This window comes from Gossypium arboreum, chromosome 5, assembly GCF_025698485.1.
Source record: "Gossypium arboreum isolate Shixiya-1 chromosome 5, ASM2569848v2, whole genome shotgun sequence".
NCBI classification, from domain to species: Eukaryota; Viridiplantae; Streptophyta; class Magnoliopsida; order Malvales; family Malvaceae; genus Gossypium; species Gossypium arboreum.
Genome location: NC_069074.1, coordinates 19897314 through 19921157, shown reverse-complemented (window position 1 = coordinate 19921157; position 23844 = coordinate 19897314). Strand labels below are relative to the sequence as shown.

Sequence of the window (23844 nt, the reverse complement as noted above, 5' to 3'; positions counted from 1 at the left end):
AGCTTCTCTATCAGGGCATTAATTTTTATATTAATATTAATATATTTTTAATTAATTTTAAGAATTACTGCTAAATACTAATTTAGACTAGCTTGAAAGGGGAAAACCCTAATCCAAAGTTTGACTTGTACGGCTCGAACATATAACGTGACCACCCTCAATAACATTGCAACAATGACATATCAGCATAAGAGCAAAAGAAAAGGAATTCAACTTGTTAAAATATTTTCGGTACATTTAGCATTATTATTGAGAAAATAATTTGGAATTACAAAAGAAAGGCAACAGTGTCATCTTTCATGTACATAAATTCAGAAGGAAAGGAGCAAATATGGCGATGGGATTGTCCATAGATTATCAGAATCTGAATTGAGTGTTAATACAGTAAAAATGGTATACGCTCTAGGATAATCTGAGATACAGAAATGAAATATGTAAGCTCTCCAGCTGATCTACACAAGCCAATGAGCATCCTCTACTCGGCTAAACTACTGGACCGGTCTCCATCGTCTTCTGGAAAAAAAGTGATCCTAATAAAACAGCAATCCCGGCTATTGCAATGGTGAATAGAAGTCGTTTCCGTGAGTATTCAGGCGGCTGCCTTCTCCGAGCTCCTTGCTCCCTTTCAACTGGCCTAACATTCCTAAACATAGGTCCCAATCCATTAAATTAAACCCACATACATGGTACAACTCTCTTCAGACAATGCAGAAAAAAAGAGCTACATTCCGATATGGTTTTCAGATAATAAAGACGTATGTGCCCAATGTTAAAACAGTAAAACATCATCACAATCGATCTCAGGATTTATCAAGAGGCGTTTTACAAAATAGAAATAGGTTCGGTTCATATCCAGGTGAGATGAACACAAGTTAAATATGCACTATTTCCTAGATTACTAGGGGCTCAGTTCTTGTGATTGATGGTCATGTTACTCAGATTCAGATTAGAATCTCGAAAAGATATTTGCCCAACAAGGATGCATTCAGTACTTTTCCAGTTTTTACGTGTAATTGGAGGATCCTTGAAGGATCATACCCCCTACCCATGTTCACAAGCCAGAAGTATTGAACACAAATACTTGAAGTTAAAAGAGTTGGAGCAACATATCTTAATGGAAGGGAGTAGAAAAAAGACAATAATGACATGGCGCATACAACCATTGATATAAATCACAAGCTTTAACTGCCCATGTTGATATAAAATAACAAGCTAAGAAAAAACTCTTAACTCGCTATATTTGTCCTGAATGAAGCATAGACACGATTGTCCAAAGAACTAACTCACTGAATACTTTTAACATAAATCCCCATACGTTGACTTAGTTACCAATTTTCCAGATTGAAACTTGCAATGAGTACAAAATGCTAACTTGCGCTAGATACTAGGAAGACAAAAATATAACTTCACAACATAGGGCATCAAAAACAAGCTTAGAAGTATAAAAAAATTTGTTGAAACGCAATAACCGAATCCTACCCGAACATTCCAACTGTAAACTATAGCATGTATACCTGGAAGATCCGACATGGTCTTCTGGAATACCATTACATCGACTTTCATGGTTATATCTTTCTCTCAGTCTAATGTATCTGTTACAGAGATGACAGAGTTCTGTCCGGTTCCCACATACCTCCTAAAATAGCAAAGAAGCGGCAAGATTATAACAGTTTCACCTAACAAATATTGTGGGAATCCTCTCACTGAAAATGATTCAGAATTATCACCTGATGCTCGGCCAGATCAATAGCAGGCAAAGGAAACTCGCAAAACTCACAAGTAACAATCCTCTGGGGGCAATTTTCACCTTTATGGATAGGTAGAATTTCACGTTCCATTGTCTCACTGCATAGTGAACAGGTAACCTGCTTGACATATATGGAGTCAATAACATCACAAATGTTAACAACTGCATTATGTTAGATTTAACAGTAGATGTGCAATTGCAATTGCACCTGCACATTAGATACAAACACACAAGCATAACAGAATCGAGAAACGATAACCTAGGCCAAACAAACTTGTGGTTGACTGCACTTTTCCATTATTATCAATGTTAAAGGAATAACTAAAATCTTTGTGTTTGTCTTTTCGTTATCGAAAACAATAATTCCAACCTTCATTGACAATAAACAGTTAAACTTAACTATCAGTTGGTTGAATAATTTCTACCTTACAGTTATGATCTTAGAAAAAAGTCTTCCCTTGACAAACCCACGCATTGAAACCCAAAAGAGAAAACTTGGGTTCAAAAGGGGGGAGAAGAGAACGGGGGGAATATTAACTCAAATATCCACCACTTTAAACCGGCTTTATCAATTATCTTTGTCAGATAAACCACAAGTCCTAGACCAATAAGATATTTTGGCAAGGAGAATATGCAAAAGCAAAAACTTGGTTATTTCATTGTAAAAGAGAATAAACAAAGGCCTAAGAAAAGTTCCAAATTTTCGGTACATTTGAATGTTACGTATTATTTCTGTTTATTGAGCCATCTACAAGGATCGAACAATTTCATTGCTCTAGCTCAAATAGCACTCAAAAAGTCATCATAGTGATGGGGAAAGAAGAAAAAGCAAGATAAAGAAACAATTCAAATGAGAACAATTAGAAAGGACTTACCGGAGCATGTGTGTTTAAGAAATGCTCCTCAGCATGCTTTTTTGGAACCATATCACCACAAACTTTACATTTTTCAAGATTACGAGAACAATGAGCATAGTGCAAATCAATATTTGATGAAGGTATGGCCCTGTCACTGAACCATTAAAATGGAAAAGCACTCATTAAAAGCTTTTAAAGCGGGGGAATTTCCAAAATAATTACCTATTTAAGTAAAAGGAACTCCATCCTCGTAAAAATGGATTGCAAAACACATCATTCTAACATCAAATAAATTAGCAACCACTTCAAAACAGAGGCATACATCAAAACAAAACTCAGAAGGATAATGCACTTCTATCTTGCAAGAAAGCAAGGTAATAGACAAACCTCGGTAATCTTTCATCCACAACTCACCTTCCTAACAATGTAAGCATACTTCAAACATGTCGTTAAGTGTTGCGAGCATTCAGATATATAGGAAAAAGTGGAAGCTTCAAGCTTTATTCAATATACGCACACACTTTCCAGCATCAAGTTGATTACAAAATTATTGATAATAGAAAACTAGAAAAACAAAGAAATATCTCAAAAACACCAACAATTAAGTTGAAATGTTTAACATACCCTATAATCATATCCAGACTTTCAAAATTCAAAGGATTTTCAGCTATGGGCACGACAAATGCCATGATCAGATTAACTAATACAACCACGAAGACATAAACGCATCAAATAAAAATGTTTTAGGTCCTCACAGACATCAAAGCAGGTAATTCAACTAAAGTCATTCCCTTTCCAGCTTGATTTGGTCAACTTAAATTACTAATAATTTCTTTATGCATGAATTAATATCGTACTACACAGATTCTAGACAAATCAGGCAAAAAAATTCCTCCACAACACCAATAAAAATATATATTAAAAAAAAGAAAGAAAAAAGAACAACAAATTTAAGCAGAAAGACGCAAATTCTAAGCTGATATAAGAATAAAGGAACAAAAGGGCTGCGATCAGGAAGATTGCGTCGAAAACTCAACATATGAAAATTTAATTCTAGAAAATGGTCTGCAAATATACTAATAAAAAATACCAGTGATTGCATATGCGGGTGGTTTCGTCCGAAGCAACTGCCATAGCGATCCCTTCAAAAATCTTTGGTCGACAAAAAGAAAATCCTAAATCAATTAAAGAAAAAATTGAGAGGGAAATCAGATGTGATAATTAAAATTCTTAATCAAGATTAGTAATTAAACCTGCAAAAAACAAGCCCTTGATTTTCGTAGGAAACTCTCTTCTTTCCTTTTTAATTTTTTTTCTCTTATTTTTCTCAAAATTTATACGAAAAGAAAATTATAAAATAAAAAAAATCGAGCGAAGACAGAGAGAAAATTACGTTGATTAACACTTTGGTTGAACGAATTAGATGATGACTTTGGGGCCCACCCCTGGAGTCCACCGTTCAACTTTTTCCCTACGCTCCTTCCAAGGGCGGTGAGTACCACGACTATTTGCAATTTGGGCTTTAAAATCTTGTGGACTTAATATTTTATAGTTGGGCCATCAGCAGTAAGCCCTTCAAAGTTAACTCTATGAAAAGATTGCATAAATTCTCTTATTCGCGTATCTACATAAATTTATCAAAATAAAATAACATAGTAATTTATACTTTTGAAAAAATTATAAAATAATTTTTATATATGGTCGATACATTAAATATTTATTTATAAATATTTATTTTTCTTGTAATCAACTTTTAAATTTACTTTGATACTCCAAAATCACATTGACCGTTGAAGCACCTGCTAGAGTTTTAGCAAATTAAAAGCTTCTTAAGTGACGACAAGAAAAAAATTTAATGGTTTCCCATAAAAAAAGAAGTAGAATAATATTTGCCCTTTATTGTTAATATTTAATAATTTATATTTTATTCAAACAATATCTCATATTTGAAAAGTGCAAAAGTTTGGTGCTTGCATGTGGGCTGGCTTATTATTTTAAGTCATAATTAATAAAATAACAAAAAAAAGAGCATCTATAATCAACTAATAAATAGAATAAAATTTAAAATATATGGATTTTCTCTTTGAAGGAAATTAAAATTTACGGATATTAAAACTCAAAATTTCCGTCATTTTGACTGCTAAAGCATTATTTTATGCCGCGACGAAGATTAATCTTTCAACTTGCAATTAAGTATTTTTTGCTAAAAATCAACATTTAGCAACAAATTGTATGGTTGTTCAACGCCATTAGTTAATTATTATTAATAAGTATAAACGAACGAGATAAATATGCATTTTATTGTTAAGATAGTCATGAAATGTATATAAAGAATGTCCCATCGGTTCTATTATTTAAAAAATACTTTTAAATCATATGGGTTTGGTGAATTGTTCTAGAAACAATAAAAAATATATCCTTCAGAAAAGACTATATACAATTAAATAACTTTATCAAGGAAAAAATTAGCATTTTTATGCAATTAATTAATATGAGTGACATGTTGATCATAATCCAAAATAACTCAATAAGTGATCAACTTTATCTGTTAAACGAAGTAAACACTTTTTCTTTTTTTTGTGTGTGTACCTAGGGTACGTTAATATTAAATTTCAATGCTCCGATTATAGGGTAAACAAATGTAAATAAGTGGGATTCTTTTTCGAATTTATAAGAAAGTTAGGATTACATGTCTACTTGGGCCAATGTTGAGATAAAATATTTCAAATTATATAAATATAATTCGTTTGAATTTTTAGATTTAATTTAAAGTTCTTTTTAAAAATTAATTTAGATTGAATCTATATCATTTACATGTTAAACGAAAATTTTAATCACTGTTCTAAATAAATTTTGACAAATAATGATTCAATTTTATTTCCTTTATGTTTAAGTTGAAAATAAACTTCATATACATTTATTCTTTGTCAACAACAGCAATAATGTGAGAAGAAGAATTCTTGTGTTGCATTCAATGAGTGAAGAAAAGTATTTAATACATGAAGAAAACAGCTACTATTAACTAACTGTTAAACTAACGGTTAACTAATTTTGTTTAACAAACTAACTTCCTTTTAACTAACTTTAAAGCTGCTCATAACATGCCCCCGTACTTATCAACTTTCTTTCCCTCTTGAAACTTCACGATCATTGGTAACCATTCGAAGCTGACTCCTAAACTTGCTAAACGACCCGACTGATAGAGGTTTTGTCAAGATACCAGCAATCTGGTCTTGACTGGGTACGTGTCCTACTTGAAAAGATCCATTCGCAACTTTTTCCCTTACAAAGAACAAATCCAACTCGACATGCTTGAATTTGGAATGCATGACAGGATTGTCTGCGACTGCAACAATAGCTGAACTATTGCACCAAACTAATGCCTTGGTCTTGACAGGAGCACAAAGCTCAGACAACAAGGACTAAATCCAAACTATTTCTGCAGTGACATGGGCCAGGCTTCTGTATTCTGCCTCTGCTGTAGACCTAAAGACTACTTGTTGTTTTCTAGAACTCCAAGAGATTTGATTCCTTCCAAAGAAAACACAAAACCCCGTGGACCTACGATCATCAGAGTTGGACCTCCAACTGGCATCTGAATATCCTTCTAGTAAAAACTTTGCAGATAGTGAATTGTAACTCATGACTTAGTTTCATACTCTAGCTTCATGTAAGTTTAATTCTTGCTTTCTTCTTGAAATTTCTAAGATTTTGGACTTTTACAATTCGGTCCAACTTACTATGTCATTAGTTTTTGATTTAATGGCTAATTTTTAAATTTACTATGGATGAGTGATGGAAGCATATGATGAATAAACATAGAATTGAAGCTTTAATTTTGATATATAATGATTTTATCAAGTAAAATTGATGGAAATTGATTTTAGTACCTAATTGTGAAAAAAATTAGAATTATAGTTTAGTGCTGAAATTCTGATCTCTAAGATTATAAAGTAGTTTAAAGTGATAGAATAAAGTATTAATTGAGAAAACTGGTCAATTGAGAGGTTAATTAAGCAGGGATGAAATTGTCACTTATTAAAAGCTTAGAGGCAAAATGGGAGTTAACATCTTGCATAAAACAATTTTGGACAGCAGTCGTTGTATGAATTTGAAAAATCACCAAAAATTATAGAAATCGAATTATAGGATGAATAAAACATGAAATTAAATCTTATTGAGTCTAGTTTCCTATAGAATAAACGATATAAGCAATGAAATTGTAAATCATGAGATATAATAAATTTTGTCAGATAATGTCAGAATGATTTCAGGTTCCCCTGTTCTGATTTTTGGAAAATCATCAAAAATTGAAGAAAAATAATTAGGAGTTTAAATTTATATGTTTAGAATCCTGAATGAGTCTATTTTCAATAGAAACAAACGAGAACATCATTCAAATCCTGTATGAGGAGATAATTAACTTTTAGTGTAGAAGGGTCAGAACTGTCAGACAGTAGAACAGGGGTGAATTTAAAGAATAAACTATACTTATTGGCTAAACCAAAAATTATGAAAATTTTATGGTAAGAAGATATGAGAGTCTAGTTTCAGGGAAATTTAGCTAATCTTAATTTTGAGTTCCTTGGTTCAAGATAAAAATAAGTTAGTGAATATGACACAGATGGACAGCTTGAATATTCATATAAGTAAATAGTAAAAATTATAGATAATGTTACTTACAAGTGTGTTATTTATACTAAGGATGTGGATGGACAGAAGGAGGAGGAGGAGGAGGAAAAAATATATGAAAGACTTGTGTATAAATTGATAACATGCTTGATTATAGTTGATAAACGTTGAATTAGAAATGATATAATGTTTTATTTGTATTTCTATAATCCGAACTTAATATTTAATTGTCGAAATTATTATCTAATATGTATGGTAAGTGCATTGAGATGATTATTTGAATTGGAGTGAACATTGGTTGAAATTGAGAAGTGAATTTAATTATTAATTGTTGTATTTTGATTAAATGTTATAGTAAGTAATTTAGGTGAGAATTATTTGTATTGTGTTTTACAATTGAAATGGATTGATTTGGTATGTGATAAATTTACTGAAATTATATGGATATATGTGATTGATGTGGAAATTGAATATTGAATATATGTTATATTGAAAATTAAATTGATTGGGAATGTGATGAAATCAATATGCATATGTGATATTTGTGGAATTTGAATGTATGCTAATGAAAAGTAAATTGAATTGTATTGAATTATTAATTTATGTGATTAAATTGAAATGTGTATTGATTGAAAACTGAAAATTGATTAAAACCCTATTAACAGTATCAGACTAAGTTGGATATAGTTGGCATGCCACAAGATTGGAAGTGTTTAGGGATACTTCAACTTTGAGTCAATAAGGCACTATAAGTGCCGTACTGTTACTTCGACTTCGAATCGATGAGGCACTTTGTGTGTCATACTGCTACTGTTACATCGGTTTAATCTGATGAGGTACTAAGTACCGTACTGTTTTTGTTTACTTCGGCAAAGACGATGAGGCACTGAGTGTTGTACTGGTGTGTTGGTTGGATCCGTGTATCCGTCTATGTCCGAGTCATGTTAATAGGGGTAAATAAAAGTACTGAATGACTGATTTCTCTAATGATTGATTGTTACTGAATAATAAAGATCAATTGATTGTTACCAAAAAATACTGACTGTTATTGAAATGGATAAGTACAGAATACTGATTGAGAAGTGAACAGTTGAATACTATTTATTGATATTGAACAGTGAACTGAAGTATGAGTGAGACATATGAATTATGTATCTCTAAACTAGATATGAATGGAAAATATTATTGTTCAAATGAAATGTGAAGTAAAGTGATAGTATTCAAGTAGTTAACAAAATTGAGTTCACTTATATAAATTTGTTAATCGAGATTGTGATCAACAAGAAGAGATAGTAAATTATATGATTAATAATATGTTGAAGACATGTGTTAGAGCTCGTGATCAATTTGAATGCTTAAGCTTTGCAAATTTATATTAAACATAGAGAAACGTTATTCGGAAGCTCGTTGGATTTGAAGCATTGATGAAGATCGATCACATTAACTACAGGTATATTCAGCATATTTATATATATGTGTGTGATAAATCACTAGATTTATAATGGCATGTATAGGTTTATTAACCAGTGCTAAATTCTAACTTGATATGCAAGTATCTAGCCACTAATATGGCTTGTATTTGATATATTTGAGACAGATATTTATATTCGGCTTTGCACCGAGCCACTGAACCATCTGAATTCCTTTTCACTTTGAAAATCCACTTGCATCCAATAGCTTTACGACCTGCAGGCATAGGCATGAGATCCCAAGTGCAATTGGAAATTAAAGCATTATATTCGGCTTGTGTAGCTGTAGTCCAGACAGGGCTTTGAAAAGCTTCTCCAATAGATGAAGGCTCCTTATCAGTCAGAACAGAAGAGAATATTTTTGGCTTGAAAATGCCACTTTTTGAGTGAGTTTGCATAAGACGCAAATTCATAGAAGAAGTAGCATTTGTAGGAGAACTAGACTAAGTAGGTACTGGTGGCATACTAGCTACTGTTGAAGGAGAAGCACTCAGCCCGAGAGAAGAAGATTGGTCTCAGAAGTTCTTATGACAGAAGAAGTAGCTTGAGGAGAAGCTGACATAGGAGAACCCCTGAATGACCCAGATAGAGTAGAGGATGTATAACCAGAAAAAGGAGTATAGACAACCAGAGGAATATGAGAGCGTTGATGATCGAACCTCATATTTGGACTTGAGAAAATACAGCCAAGTGAAGAAAACACTGAAAAACCTCATATTTGGACTTGAGAAAATACAGCCAAGTGTACCTACTATGCATATCTACAAACGAAACATAATAAGAAAAACCATTCGATTGCACATGAGCTGGTCCCCAAACATCGAACATTACAAGTTCAAAAGGGGAATAGTACAGTGTTTGTGAAGAACTAAAAGGTAATTTGTGAGCTTTGCCTAGTTGACAAATTGTACAAATGTTGGGCAAACTGCTGCGTTTGAAAGAAACATTACAAGTACGCAAAACATTAGCAAGAGTGTTGACATACGGATGGCCGAGTCTATTGTGCCATAATGTAGGAGAAGAAGAGATTTGAGTAGTGTATAGAATAGGTGATCTTGGCTTTTGAGCAGCAACACCTTTGGCAGAACATGAAATATCAAATCTATAGAGTCCATCATGCATGTGGCCTACTAGCAGGGTTTTCTTTGTCTGTATATCCTTTACAAAACACAAAAAGGGTAACAGCATTATCTCTTGCAAACTATCCTATAGATGGCAAATTCTTGCATACTATAGGGACATGTAGAATAGTCTGGAGGCGTAAGAGCCTAGAGCCAACCAAGAAGTTGGAAGACCCTATGTGAGCTATGGATACAGAATAACTATTGCCCATAAACACCTAACTTGTACCTGTGTAGGGAGCAGCAGTTGTGAGATTTGCTATATCAAGAGTATTGTGATTTGTTGTCCCAGAGTCAGGATACCAGGTTTGGTTAGGTAAGGAAAAGGCAGGAGCTCCAAAGATGACTGATTGGATGAAGACTGAAGAAACGAACCACAGCAATGATACATAGGTGAACAAATAGGAGCAGTAGAAGAAAAACTTTGGCCATGTAATTGATGATAGTTAACTGTCATTGAATTAGTTGAACCAATACTAGAAAAATGTTCATCAAACCTGTAATAATAGGTCTAAACCATATGTCCAATCTTTCCACATAATTGACATTATGGCCTAAAATGTGACCAACTCCAACCATTCCCACGAGCTCTGCCATGAAACCAGCCACGGCCTTGCCCCCTATAGCCTTGCTTATGTTCCTGAGGATATCAATTTAAATCAGTAGGTTGTTTCAAGCTATTTCCAGTGTCTTGTTGATGAGAAACCAAATTGGCTTAGCAAGGAACTTTTGTCAACAGAGCCAGTTGTCGTGCTTCACAATCAATCAACATTTCAGTCAATAAGTTAAGAGATAAATGAGTTGTAGAGGCAAACACCTGAATAGACTCAAACTCGATCGAAAGACCAGATAAGATAACATTTACTTGCTCTTGTTCAGAGATAAAACTACCAACTGCAGTCATACTATCACTAAGATTCGCTTTCTTAAGCAAGTATAGTGCATGACACATATTGGAGATCTTGATATTGGATTTGGCACTAAACATTCGTTCAATGGTCGTCAAATATCAAAGCTAGTCTTGAAAATTGTGAGATGTACCAAGACATCATCTGTGACAGTAGATAATAACCAAGAAGCTAGAAACTTGTCTTGCTTCTTGTGAATAAGGAAAATTGGATTATTAAGTTGTTGACCTTCGATTCTAGTTATGAAAGGAGAAGGAGGAAGAACTGTGCCTAGGACAAATCCCTTGAGACCATACCCTTCAAGAATCAACAAAAGTTGATACTTCCACAAAACAAAGTTGTGTTTAGTGAGCTTGATAGTGTCGTGTTTGGAGAAGTAATGTACTATTTATGCACAAAAACTGCCAGGCCCTTGCAAATGAACCACTTCCCCAGTGTTGGAAGAATAACGAGGCGTATCAACCATTGGTACAGCTTCGATGGCCATAGAGAAAAAAAGAGAAAAGAAAATTTTACACCAAGAAAACCTTGGCTCTTGATACCATGTCAACAACAGCAATAATGTGAGAAGAAGAATTCTTGTGTTGCATTCAACTGATGTGAAGAAGAGTATTTAATATATGAAGATAACAACTACTATTAACTAACTGTTAAACTAACGGTTAACTAATTCTGTTTAACAAACTAACTTCCTTTTAAATAACTTTAAAGCTACTCATAACATTCTTCAAGAGTTTTATTTTTTATTAAAAAGTATTTAAGTGGTTTGGTTAGGCATATTTATAGGGGAAAGAGCATTTTTTTCAAGTGAAACCATCATTAGTCATGGTCATTTACAAAAACAAACATTTTGTTTTCTAAATCTCACCTTTCTAAGAAAATGTCCATATTTGAAAAATAAAATTCGCATTATTTACCCATAAACGTCAAACATAACAAAACAAAACAAAATAGAAGTATGATTTTCAAACGAAAAATTCACCTAATTTTTATTAGAATCTTTCACCGTAGGATTATAAATTCAATACTCACATTTTATTACATGATATTAAAATAATATTTTACTAGTATTTTGTGTTGCAATGTGCTTAAATTGTAACAAAAATACTTTTACCTAAATTTAGTTATTTGGTAAATTGTATCTTAATTAATTTTGTTACAATCATATAATTATCTAAAATTATACAATATATGTAGAATCCTCACCGAAAATTGTATAGTTTACATGACATCTTTCAAATACAACTTGTTGATATAATAATGTGGTAAGGAGATCGAAGCCTAACCCTAAAGGTGGAAAGCTGAAAAAGGGAGGAGGAAGTTTGTAGCAAGCTAAGAGAATTTTTTTTAAAAAAAAGTGTATCAAACATTAGAGAAAGAGAATTTGCATGCTTTCCTGTTTGGTTTGGTTGGAATTCTTCTACAAGCATGTTTTTAAATCTGTGACAATTTATGCTTTGATAGCCTTTCCTAGTACAAACTTCAATCCAAACTCACTCAATTCTACACTCTATTTCACCATTCTACTTAAAAATTTCACTATGTTTATGTCCCTAAGAGGATGGTCTAATGACACTAATATGATATATGTTTGAAAACATTTGAGAAGCTTTTTTGCTACAACTGCCAAAGTGAAGACTATTTTCTCTACATTTAGATAATTAAGTTTGCCATTCTATAGAGCCTTGCTAACATAATAAAGAAGATTTTGGTGGGCCGCTTCTATTTTTACCAAGCTTGTTTCCATTATCTCTGTAACAGCCCGATTTCATATCTAGTTGGAACAGTGGTTTCAGGACCACAAATTCGACATAGAAAAATTTATTTTTATTATATTTTTATGGTCTACAATTTTATGGAATGATTTCGTGAAAATTTCGTTCGAAAATTTTGACGTTTGGGCAAACAATTTGGTCAAAAGGACTAAATTGTAAAAAGTGCAAAAGTTGAGTTCTACATACTAGAGGTGTCTAATTGTTATGAAATTTTATATTGGAGGTCCTTAAATGGTAATTAGACCATTGGTTAAGTTGATGGACAAAAATGGACATGGTTAGGTATATTTCTAAAGTTTTCCATTAAGGGCATTTTAGTAATTTGGTAAATCAAATGAATTAAAAAGCAAATTAAAAGCCGAATTTTGTCCATCTTCTACCCCATGGCCGAATGTACCAAGGGGAAACCATGGTTAGACCTTTTCAAGCTTCCAAGCTTGATTGTAAGTCCATTCTAGCCCCTTTTTTAATAATTTTTATGTTTTTGAAAACCTCGTAACAAGATCTATTTATTTCTACCACTAATTTAAGACATAATCAAAGTATAAAATTTTACCATGATAGATATGTGTGTATTTTTATGTTTAATGGTAGATTATACAAGTTTGATGTTTGATAAACGACTTCTGCTAAGCAATTTTCGGTGAAAATGCCGAAAAGGACTTATTTGTAAAAGTTATAAAATAGGTAGTAAAAGTGTGGTTTAATGTAAAATGTGAGCTGGTATGAGTACAATAAAGATTCAGCTAGGCTTAGGTAATAAATAAATTTGATGAAAATCATTTTACGAGCCTATAGACTAAAATGTAAAAATGTGAAACTTTAGGGGAAAAATGTAATTTTTTCCATAATGTGATTTTGGGCTGATTTGAATATTTTAATGATTAAATAAGTTGAATATGATAATTTAGATCAAGAAAAATGATGTTCGGACCTAGAACGGGGAAAAATGAGTATTTGACGATTAGGTCCTTTTTACCATTTTTATGTCGAGGTAAGTTTGTATGCAAATAATACATTGTTTTAATTGTGTTTTAAATACTTTATTATTGTATGAATTGTGAATTACCCTTGGACGTATTCGATAAAGTTACGACAAGAGTGAAATCCCGGTTGAACTTTAAGAATAGATAGGATACAAATGTCATGACATTTGGGTTACTAAGACTACGTGTAAGACTATATCTGGGATATGGCATCGATATGAGACTTCGTGTAAGACCATAGCTGGCCTATTGGCATCAATACAAGATTACATGTAAGACCATATCTGGGATATGGCATTAGTATGGTACCGAGTGTACGGGACTCCCGAGTATCCTTTAGTATTCAAAGTGGTTCAACAGGAAATTTAACAAGTATGTCAAAAAAGAGATAAATAATGTAAGAATTACGAAATTGTACAGGTATGTACGTAAAACCTATATGCATGGACTTCATGAAATTTTGAGTTCATGATTTCCACGAGAATGAATTTGTGAAAACCATGTGATTATTGGTCTATACTTGTGATGTATGAAATTCATGGTAAATTTTGGCTGAGGATCATGTGATTTGCTTTCTGGCCAAATTGAGTTATGGTGTAACATTTTTTATTCACACGAATTGTGATTTATCAGATATGAGAAAAAGGAAAAGTTGGCATAATTTCATATTATCGTGGTTATGAAAGTACAGAAAGATAAAATTTTAAGCAATTGAAAGATATTAAGATATATGCTTGGAAATATGAGTACATATAATTTAATGTGCATGTTTACTATGAGGTTTGAAATGACTTGTTAATTGCTGGGATGTGTTACGAAAGAAAGATTACGGTTGTTAGGCTAATGCCAAAATATGTTAAATTATGCTTGCAAGTTGATAGAATAAACATTGTGACTAAATAAAATTATAACTATGAGAATTATAGCAATTGGTATTATTTTGTGTTTAAATTATTGAAATTGATAAATGTTTAATAAGAGTTGCTTATTATTTTCATGCGGACTTACTAAGCTATATAGCTTGCTCCTCTTTTTTTCCTATGTTTTATAGGGTTATTAAGCTAGCTCGAGTTGGAGATCGCTAGAGATCCTATCACACTATCAAGCTATCATTTTGGGTATTAATAAATTCAAGTAATTTGAGTTATGGCATGTATAGGGACTTGTTCTTTTGGTCATATGGGTCATTATGACTTTAGCCAATGTATTGGCTTGTAAGGGTAAGAGGCTTGTTTTGATATTTGGCCATGTAAATTAGCTTATTTGGCTAACATGGTTGTAAGCCTAAGTATATTCATATATATGTCAATGCCTTTGGTGATATGATCATGGTATGCTTGGTGAATGTGAATTGTTTGGAAATGTGATTTATGGCATAAATGTGAATGTTTGGTAATGTGGTCTATTGATGAGATGATAAATTTGTATGTACAATAAGGTAACTAGAAAGTGGTTAAATGAAGAGTAATGAAGGTGAAATTGACATGAATGATTTATGGCATGATAAAAGTTGTGTGTATGATAAATGTTGATATGGTACTGATATGTAATGGTCATAATTGTGAATGGTTCATGGTTCATTTTGTATATAACCTTGGAATTTGGCTAATGTTGGTTATGAGTATATTTGTATTAATGTCATTTGTGAATATAGAAACTTGCGTAATTTGATGTGGAAAGGTTGATGTTTTAAGCATGTTTGAAAATGGTATGAGAATGACATGTGATTGTCTTGGTTGTGATTATTTGGTTGCTCTTCATGTTTGAGTTTGTGCCATGTGATGTTGAGTAAAAATGTGTAAGTGAGGGTGGCAAAATGGCTTGGTAAATTACTTTGTTTTTGTCCATACGGCGTGTGTCTAAGCCGTATGTGACACACGGTTAGCCCCATAGGTGTGTGATCCAGCCGTGTGTCATCTGCACCTAAATTGTTGCAAAATAAAATGCTCAGAATTGAGTACACGAGCGTATGTCTCAGCCGTGTGAAGGACACAGCCTCGGGACACAGACATGTATCTTAGCCGTGTGACTTCAATTTGTTCTTGGGTGACAAACAGAGAGTTACATGGGTTAGGGACACAGGCGTGTGTGACCACACGGTCTGCCCACACGAGCTTGTCCCAAGCCATACGGGCGTGTGACCCCTGTTTTAGCAAAAATTCTCTAAGTGTCGTAAAATTTTATAAAGTTGTCGGTTTAGTCTCGATCTGCTTCCAATGTATGTTTTGGGTCTCGTAGGCTTATAATAGTGACATTGTGATCAAATGTGAATGGTTTTAAAATTTGACGAAAATTTATGCCTCGAAAAAATGTGTTTGCTTGTGTTTAAGTCCGATAATGCCTCGTATCTTGTTCTAGCATTAGATATAGGTAATGGGTGTTACAGTCTCATTTAATGCCACCAAGTACAAATGTAGATAGACCTTAAAAGATCGCGAAATTAGCAGGGGAAAAACTCAAGTACTCTTCGATACTTTTTGGCCTGCATATCGATAGTTTTCAAAATATCAATACCCATCCTAAAATCGATACCAAATTAGCATTATGTTTTCAATCAATTACAAAAAGTGTCGATATCTTTTCAAAAAATATTGATACCTTTTACAAAGTATCAATAAATTGCCTTTCGTATCATTGTAAACTAACTTTAACGGATACTGAATCAGACATTAAATGTTTAACGATCACTGAATCAGACATTAAATGTTAATAGTATCGATACCTTTTATTGCAGGTGAATTTCATGATTTGGTATTTTCATCACCAATGACTCTATTCATGTTTCTAACAATCACAATGGTTGAAAATGAATTAGAGGGTATAAATACCATCTTTCAAATGTCCTACAAGAACTAGAAAGATCATCAAGCCTAAAGATCAATCAATATAACCTTAGTACTTAATTATTTTGTACAAACTTGTGAGCCTACGCTGTTATTCTTTAGCTCAAGTGTATACTTGTTTATTTGTGCTTAATTAGCAAACATTCTAATATAGTAAGAATTACTTTTTAGTTTGCTATTTGTATTTACTCTTTGAGAGAGTTTGAGTCTTAAGGTTTGGGTAGAAACCTTAAGGGAGTTGCAATCTTAAGATTTTGGATAGAAATCTTAAGGGAGATTGTAAGGTTAAACTTTGTCCTCAAAGGTAATTAAATTAGTGAATTTGGAAAAAGTTTTAGTTGTGAAAAGCTAAGGTGGTTGAGTAGGCAATTAGGGTCGAACCACTATAAATAGAAGTGTTTATTGTCTCTATCATTTTCTTCGCAACCAAAAATCTTTAAGAGGCCAATTCATCCCTTCTTGGTGATTTTGAGTTAAATTATCGAGCTAACAGGTAGGCATTTTTCTACTTTTTTTACACAAATTTGTTCATCGTTATGATATTGCATGAAAGTTATTGAACCTCTTTTGTATTTTTGAAAGATGTGAGACTTAGAATGGACTAGAATTTCTTAGGGTTTGCCTCCCCCTAATGCATTTCATGAATCAAATGAACTTTCTAGCTCTCATGCCATAAGTGCACTTATAGTGGGATTCATCTCGTGTTGTAGGCTCTCAAAATAGCAAACATTTCTTGTTCCTTTACATGTTATTCCATGGATGCACTTTACATCAACATATCATCGACATAGATTTTGACACTATGCTCTATTCAATGGTTGAATTTTTTGTTGATTAAATGTTATAAGTTGTACCAACTTTTTTTAGTATGAAAGGCATGACCTCATAACAAAATGAGTTGTCTTTCTTCATAAAAAAAATACCTTATATTGGTCTTCATCTACTATAATTATCTGGTGGTAACTCCAAAAAACATCTATGAAACTCATGTATTTATGTCATGTTGATGCATCCACTAAGTAACGACTTGGTTGTGGCTATTATTGGAGGAATTGTTGGCATGCATTAAACTACTCAACCTTGGGTTTTTGGGGCTTTTTTCTGGGCTTAAGAGTTTTATTCTTATTTGTATGTATTTGCAGAGGTGTTTTTGAGCTAGAGTGAGCCATGTCTATCTATGTTCATCGCACTGATTATTGGAACAAGAATGTGGCAAAGAGGTCAGAGGCAATCCACCCTAACTGTGGAAAACTCATAAAGGGAGGAGGAAACGACTGTAGTAGGTTGAGAGTTCTCAAGGGAGAGAGTGAGAGATATTAGAAGAGGAGGAAGAAAAATTAGAAAAAGTTCCTCTTACCGAGGTTTATATATTGTGTTGACTTCTTTATGCAATGTGTCTTCTTTTTATAAACGAGCTTATCATTTGGTAATTCTTTGTTAGATTGATAATATGATATGATGTAGTTAAGTTACCATATACGTGTTGTTCACAACTGATAATTGTAATTTTTAGTATGGTTGGGTTTTCATGGTAGTTAAGCCGGGTACCCTTAGTTTTAGGTAAAGCATGCGCGAAACGAAGTAACTCCCTTAGCAAGACAAACCACTGACAGAGTATACTTGCAGAGATACTTTTGGTGGAGCATGTGTAGAGGTGCTCATGAGCCAGGCCGGGCTGGGTTCGAGCTAGGCTCAACTAAAATTTTAGGCCCATTTACTATATTTGGGCCTGGCCCGACCCAGATAAAAATGATAAAACCCAGGCCCGACTCAACCCGCCCATATTAATTTTTTATATAATATTTAAATATGTATAATACATCAAAATACTAAAACATCAAAATAAATATTTTCCAACAAATTGAAAATAAATTTTAAAAATATATAGACTTAAATAACACTAAGATAAATGAAACTTAATAAGCAAATGCCTTTAAAATAAAAAAAAATTAACAATAAAAGAAGTTTTATACAATATCTAAACAATAACAACAAAATAGTAGCAACATAATAGTAAAATGGTAGCAAAATAGGGAGAAAATAACAAAAAAATAATATTAAAAAAATAGATTTTTTTGTCTTTTAGTGAATTCGATCCGGGCCGGGCCTGGGCCAAAAATTCTTTACTCGAAGCCTGACATGTTTTTTAAACGAGTCTTATTTTTCTGTCAAAGCTCATTTTTTGAGCATATATGCCCAAGCCCTCTCACATTTAGGACAGGCCTTCGGGTCGGGCGAATAGCTCGACCCATGATCAGGTCTAAGCATGTATAAAACTACGCATTTAATGTTATTTTACATGATGCTACATATTTAATATATTATTAAGTAATTGTAATGTAATAATTATACTTATTTTGATTCCATAAATATTATTCCCAATATATCTTTTTAACTTTTATGTTTGTGTTTCATAATATTTAGTATTTATATTATAAATAAATAAAATGATTGTTAGGAATAAGTAAATAACATAATTGAGTGGATATACGAATTAATTAAATATTAATTTAATTTGAAAAATATAAATAAAATAAATTTATATAAAAGTAAGATATTAGTAAAGTTACATAAGTAACTTATTTATTTTGAATCTCCTAAAAATTCTTAAAAGACTTAAAGAATTTAGGGTGTAGTATCATAAATTCACATTATACTTATAATTTGTCTTTCATAACTTTATTGTATATATTTTACCTTCTCATCTTCAATGACAAATCCTCGTACTTCATAATTTCGTTTAAGAATTTGAATTTTTTGTGTGTGAATAAAATATGTAGTTATCACCGCGTTTGTGTAGGTAACCAGTATTTAAAAAAACAACTCCTCAATTATGAGTTTGATTAAAGTAATAAAATCCAAATCATAATGTGAATAAACCTAACCTGTCATTGGTCCATGCACAAACATCATTTGATTTGGATTTGACACTTCTCCTTCACATTTAGTTGTAATAAAGCAATTGTCAAAGGATTCCCATTGGTGCATTCTCAAAGTAGCATAAAATTTTATTGGATTAATTACCCTAACATGGTTCACGTGGCTTCGTCCAATCGAAGTGTGAGCTTACAGACAGTCTTCAAACCCTAGAGGATAAGGTGGTTTGAGGATAAAATATATTACTCACAAATATTTGTACTGATTAAATTGATATCCACAAAAGAAACTGTTTTAATGAATGAAGTAATTGTATCACGATAATCATTAAAAATATGATTATTAGATATTAATAAAATAAAACCACTTCATATTAACAATAATCTTTTTCAAAATCCCTTTTAAAGACATAATTTTTCAAAAAATAGTATTTATTAAAATAAATAAATTATAATTAAAAATATTTTTAAGTGATTGCGTATTTTCGTTGATAGTTATTTATTATTATAGATAAAAGGAAAAAAAATTAGTAGTTAATGTTTTTAAAGAGTAAACGACACGATAGTTTTTTATGGTAGTTATTTGTAAATGGAGATAAAAGAAAACAAATATTTCAAATATTTTTTAAGAGTAAGTGATATATTTTATTTAATAAATGTATTATAATTAAAATTTGACTTTTTGATAATTTTACTCAATTTTTTTGACTTTTGATAATTTTATTATTGAGTTGATGTTATAGAGGCAAATGACATCCACATTCAATGGAATCCTTAACTAAATTTTAATTCTAATAATTTATTTTAAAATTAAAAGTATTTAAATAATTCTGAAAAAATTGAAATCTTTTTGTTTTTATATTAATAAAGTGCTTTAGTTGTTTTTTCTATTTCAAAATATTCTTTACAATTGTCATTAGTAAAGCATTGGAGCTTATGATTTTATTTTTTATTTTTTGCAATAAGTGTTGGATAAATTTCAACTTTTTATAATTAATTTTATTTTAAAATGAAATTATTATAACCAAATGAGTTAGAAAGTTTATTGGATGTAGATGAATTATAATAACAACTATATGCCTTTAAATGGTATGGCGCAAAATTATTTTATTGACATAAAAAGCTGCACTTATTGAGAAAAATTAAATATAAAACCTACATTTTTTCTTACAAAAGCTACACTTTTAAAACCATCATAATATAAGTTATTTTCGATGTATTTATTTATAGTTTAAAGAGAGTGTTTTATATTTAGTATATTGTTTTTCTTAATTTAAGAAAAATCAATGTCATAATTAAAAATATATATATTTGGATGTACATAATGAGTATGTCACCTTATGTCGCTAGGATTTAAAATTTTACTAAATTTAAAAAGCTACGCACTTATTAGCAGATCCTTAATGACTATTCCTTAATAAATGCTTATAGGAACATCACTTAATTAATTTTAAACTTCGTTAAGATTGTTATAAATATTTTAACCCATAAATTGAAAATTATGCATAAAGTAATGAATAATTGCATTAATTTGTACAATACACATTATTATTGTTATAAATAACAATATTTTTTTACATACTCACAATATAGTTGAAAATAATAATTTATGTTAAAATATTGTTTTTAAATTTATTCAATAATAAATATAAGTGAAATGATAATAAATTAGTATTTTAATACATTGAACACATATTTGATCCTTAAATTTATAATTTATAATTATTTTATTTAAAAAATATAAAAATATGAAATAATTTATCTCTTTAAAAAAAGTATCAACAAACGAAAATGCATGAATTTCTCAACGAAAAGTTGGGAAAAAAAGAAAAGAAAAGAAGAAATGGAGCAATCAAGTTCTAACAAGTTGTACATATAAAAAGAAAAACACCACTTGTTCCTAAAATAAGCGAAATGATAAATTAGTTGGCCCTTCAAATTATGCACTTTCCTTATATGCTTGTGGGTTGTGGTTCTGGTTTTAATTATCCTTAATTCTGCCATTGGACTGAAAGTCTCTGAAAACTCCTTAAACCCCTCGATCGAACTGGCCAACATATTGCTGATGTTGGTGTCATGATCTTCACGTGTATTTGGCGACTCCCATGATCTGATCAGATTTTGGTTCCATTTATATTTAAACTTATCCATATTTGAAAAAGAATCCTAGGACTGTATTTAATTTCTGCACAACTTACAAGCTTAGTGGAAGACATTATCATTCATTTTTATAATATATAATATCCACATAATATTGGTTCGTTCGATCCATGGGAACTTCAATTTTAATTCTTTTGATATACTCGTAAAATATCATAAAGATATTGTAACAATTACCTTACTAATATGTCTTGAAACTCTTCAAAAGAAATAAATTTATTTTGTCTTTCTGTTTTAACTTATTGAGCCGACGCCAAGATGATCTATGTTAAAGCCATTAACGCCGACACTACTTTATTATCTTTCTATTTCACGTTTAATCATCAACAAAGCGGTAAAAATGTTGTTCAAGTCCCTATACTATAACGTTAGTGCATTTTGGTCCTTATACTTTTAAATTACTTTTACCCAAAAATCACGATTCGCTTCAGCTTTTGCTTGGAATATAATATGTCGAAGGAAATTTAAAATATATTATTTGGTGCAGACTTTTTTTTTAACAAAAATAAGTGTTATAACTATATAAATTATAATTTTTTTTTTAAATTCTTAACATGCAGGTTAGGATCTGAATTGATTAAAATTATGACATGGATGACAACTATTTAAGGAATAACAAAAGGTGTAACGTGATTACTGAAAACAAAGGTATTTTTTTTTTGATGAAAAAGTAGCAGCAAAGAATTAGAGATGTCCTGTTCGAATTTTAAAATGTTAAATACGTATTATATTTTTATTTGAAAATGATTATTTCTTACTTATTTAAATTTGTTCGAGAATAGCTATGAATATATTAAATGATTTATTTATCTTAAATCTAATTATTTAAATTAAATATAAAGGAAGCATCAAAATGTATATCAATATTATAATGTAACATGCAATCAGCATGTTCCAAAAGTGGATATAGATAATAAGATATTTTAATTAAGTAGCTATATGTATATAATTCATATATAACCTGCTACCCTGGATTTATCATTATTTATTGATTTAAAACCCGCAAAATTTGCGATCCAACTCAACTTGCATTACCTTTCGCGGCACAGGACATTGAAACTGTTGACTAATTGCCTGCAACTGATGGATCTCCCATGGATATTCACAACATCATCATCATAATAGCAACTTAAATAGAGAAACTATATATAATAAAAATAATTAATAGAGAAAATATAAGGAATACTGGCGAGTGAAATTAGAAACAGTTGAAAATAAGAGCAGAAAACGATTTTATATAAATTTGTTTTTAAAAATCAAATTACTATTACATTCTTATAAATTTATAATTTTTACTTTATGGTTTGGGTTTTTGTTTTTAATTTCTTAACTAAGTTTATTTCATGAAGTAAGCAAATTCAGTTGGAATTTAGTTTTTATTTTTATTTTAAGGATTTAACTTTTCTATTTTTAAATTTGAAAATACAAGATCAATTGTTATTACTATTTTTTTGTTATTGTAACTTTTTTTGTTACATTGAGTATTTATTTAATTTTAAAATATCATACCAGCACATTTGAAAGAAGAACATTAAGGTGATATATTAACCATTTAAAAGAAAAATAATTTAATCAAAATTTTAAAATCTAAAAGAATAAGAACTAAATTCTTAAAATAAAAAAAATAAAAAATTCTAAATTTACAACAAGTAAAACAACTTATAGTATATTTTATTTTATCAATTTTCATGTTAGCTAATACATTGAAGTTTTTTTTCTTTCTTTCTTAATATGCTAAAGTGTTATATATGTCTCCTTTACCAATAATATTATTTTCATGGTACATTATTTAAATATTCTTTGACTGTAAAGATTATTACAAATAAGCAATGTGTGCACTAATGTCTAATAGCTTGATATAATATATAATAACTTAATTACATTTTAAAGGAAGAAAAATTAAGAGTGAAATCTTGAATACACACCATGGATTGACGTAAGAGAATACGTTTAAAAAAAAAAAAATGAAAAGGGATTAAATCCTCACTAAATTTAAGTTATTTTTAACCATATTATTAAAAATAGCATATGAGTATTTAAATATTAAACTGATGATTGATTATGACATGTCACCAATAATTTTATCGTAATACGCAAATTTGATTATATTATTAAACAAACAGTTGGATTCATAATCATTACATTTTGAATCATAATCATCGAAAATAAATTGATAACCAAAACAAATGAAAAAAAAAAGTTGATGTGCATATTGAGGAGCATCTATGTGATAGCAGTACTTCCTCATCACCTTAAACCCATCATCAGCTCTTCCCTCCTCTTTATTTCTAATAAATAAGCACATTTCTCTTTGAGCCCGTTTTTCAGTTCTTTTCACATGGTTTAATAATAACTTTAAAATAGAAACAAGAAATTATCTATTGGTAACCCTACCAAAAAACAAAAACTCAATATTTTACGCAATAATTAAATGAAAAATGATCAAGATGTCATGCCAACATGATCATGT

At 30.8% G+C, this 23844-nt stretch overlaps 1 protein-coding gene across 2 annotated transcripts; it reads right to left on the bottom strand.

The window, feature by feature from the left end:
* Nucleotides 1-214: 214 nt before the first annotated feature.
* On the bottom strand, nucleotides 215-4014 carry LOC108450602 (uncharacterized). Of its 2 annotated transcripts, none has more exons than XM_017748295.2 (6): nucleotides 3858-4014; nucleotides 3695-3779; nucleotides 2623-2758; nucleotides 1728-1865; nucleotides 1515-1636; nucleotides 215-643 (listed from the first exon to the last, which is right to left on the bottom strand). In XM_017748295.2, exons 2-6 carry the CDS (start codon nucleotides 3736-3738, stop codon nucleotides 484-486), a joined length of 600 nt encoding a protein of 199 aa, XP_017603784.1. In that variant the 5' UTR covers nucleotides 3739-3779; nucleotides 3858-4014; the 3' UTR covers nucleotides 215-483. The 2 variants fall into 2 exon arrangements, with proteins under 2 accessions (XP_017603784.1, XP_017603785.1); XM_017748296.2 differs by having other exon boundaries at nucleotides 3695-3756.
* Between the last annotated feature and the right edge of the window lie 19830 nt (nucleotides 4015-23844).

Bases quoted from the DNA above. Each gene is read 5' to 3' on its own strand.
- LOC108450602 (XM_017748295.2), bottom strand. From the start codon at position 3,738: ATGGCAGTTGCTTCGGACGAAACCACCCGCATATGCAATCACTG. The intron at 2,759-3,694 runs GTATTTTTTATT...TTAATGGTTCAG, and splicing joins ACCCGCATATGCAATCACTG to TGACAGGGCCATACCTTCAT. The intron at 1,866-2,622 runs GTAAGTCCTTTC...TATGTCAAGCAG, and splicing joins TCTTAAACACACATGCTCCG to GTTACCTGTTCACTATGCAG.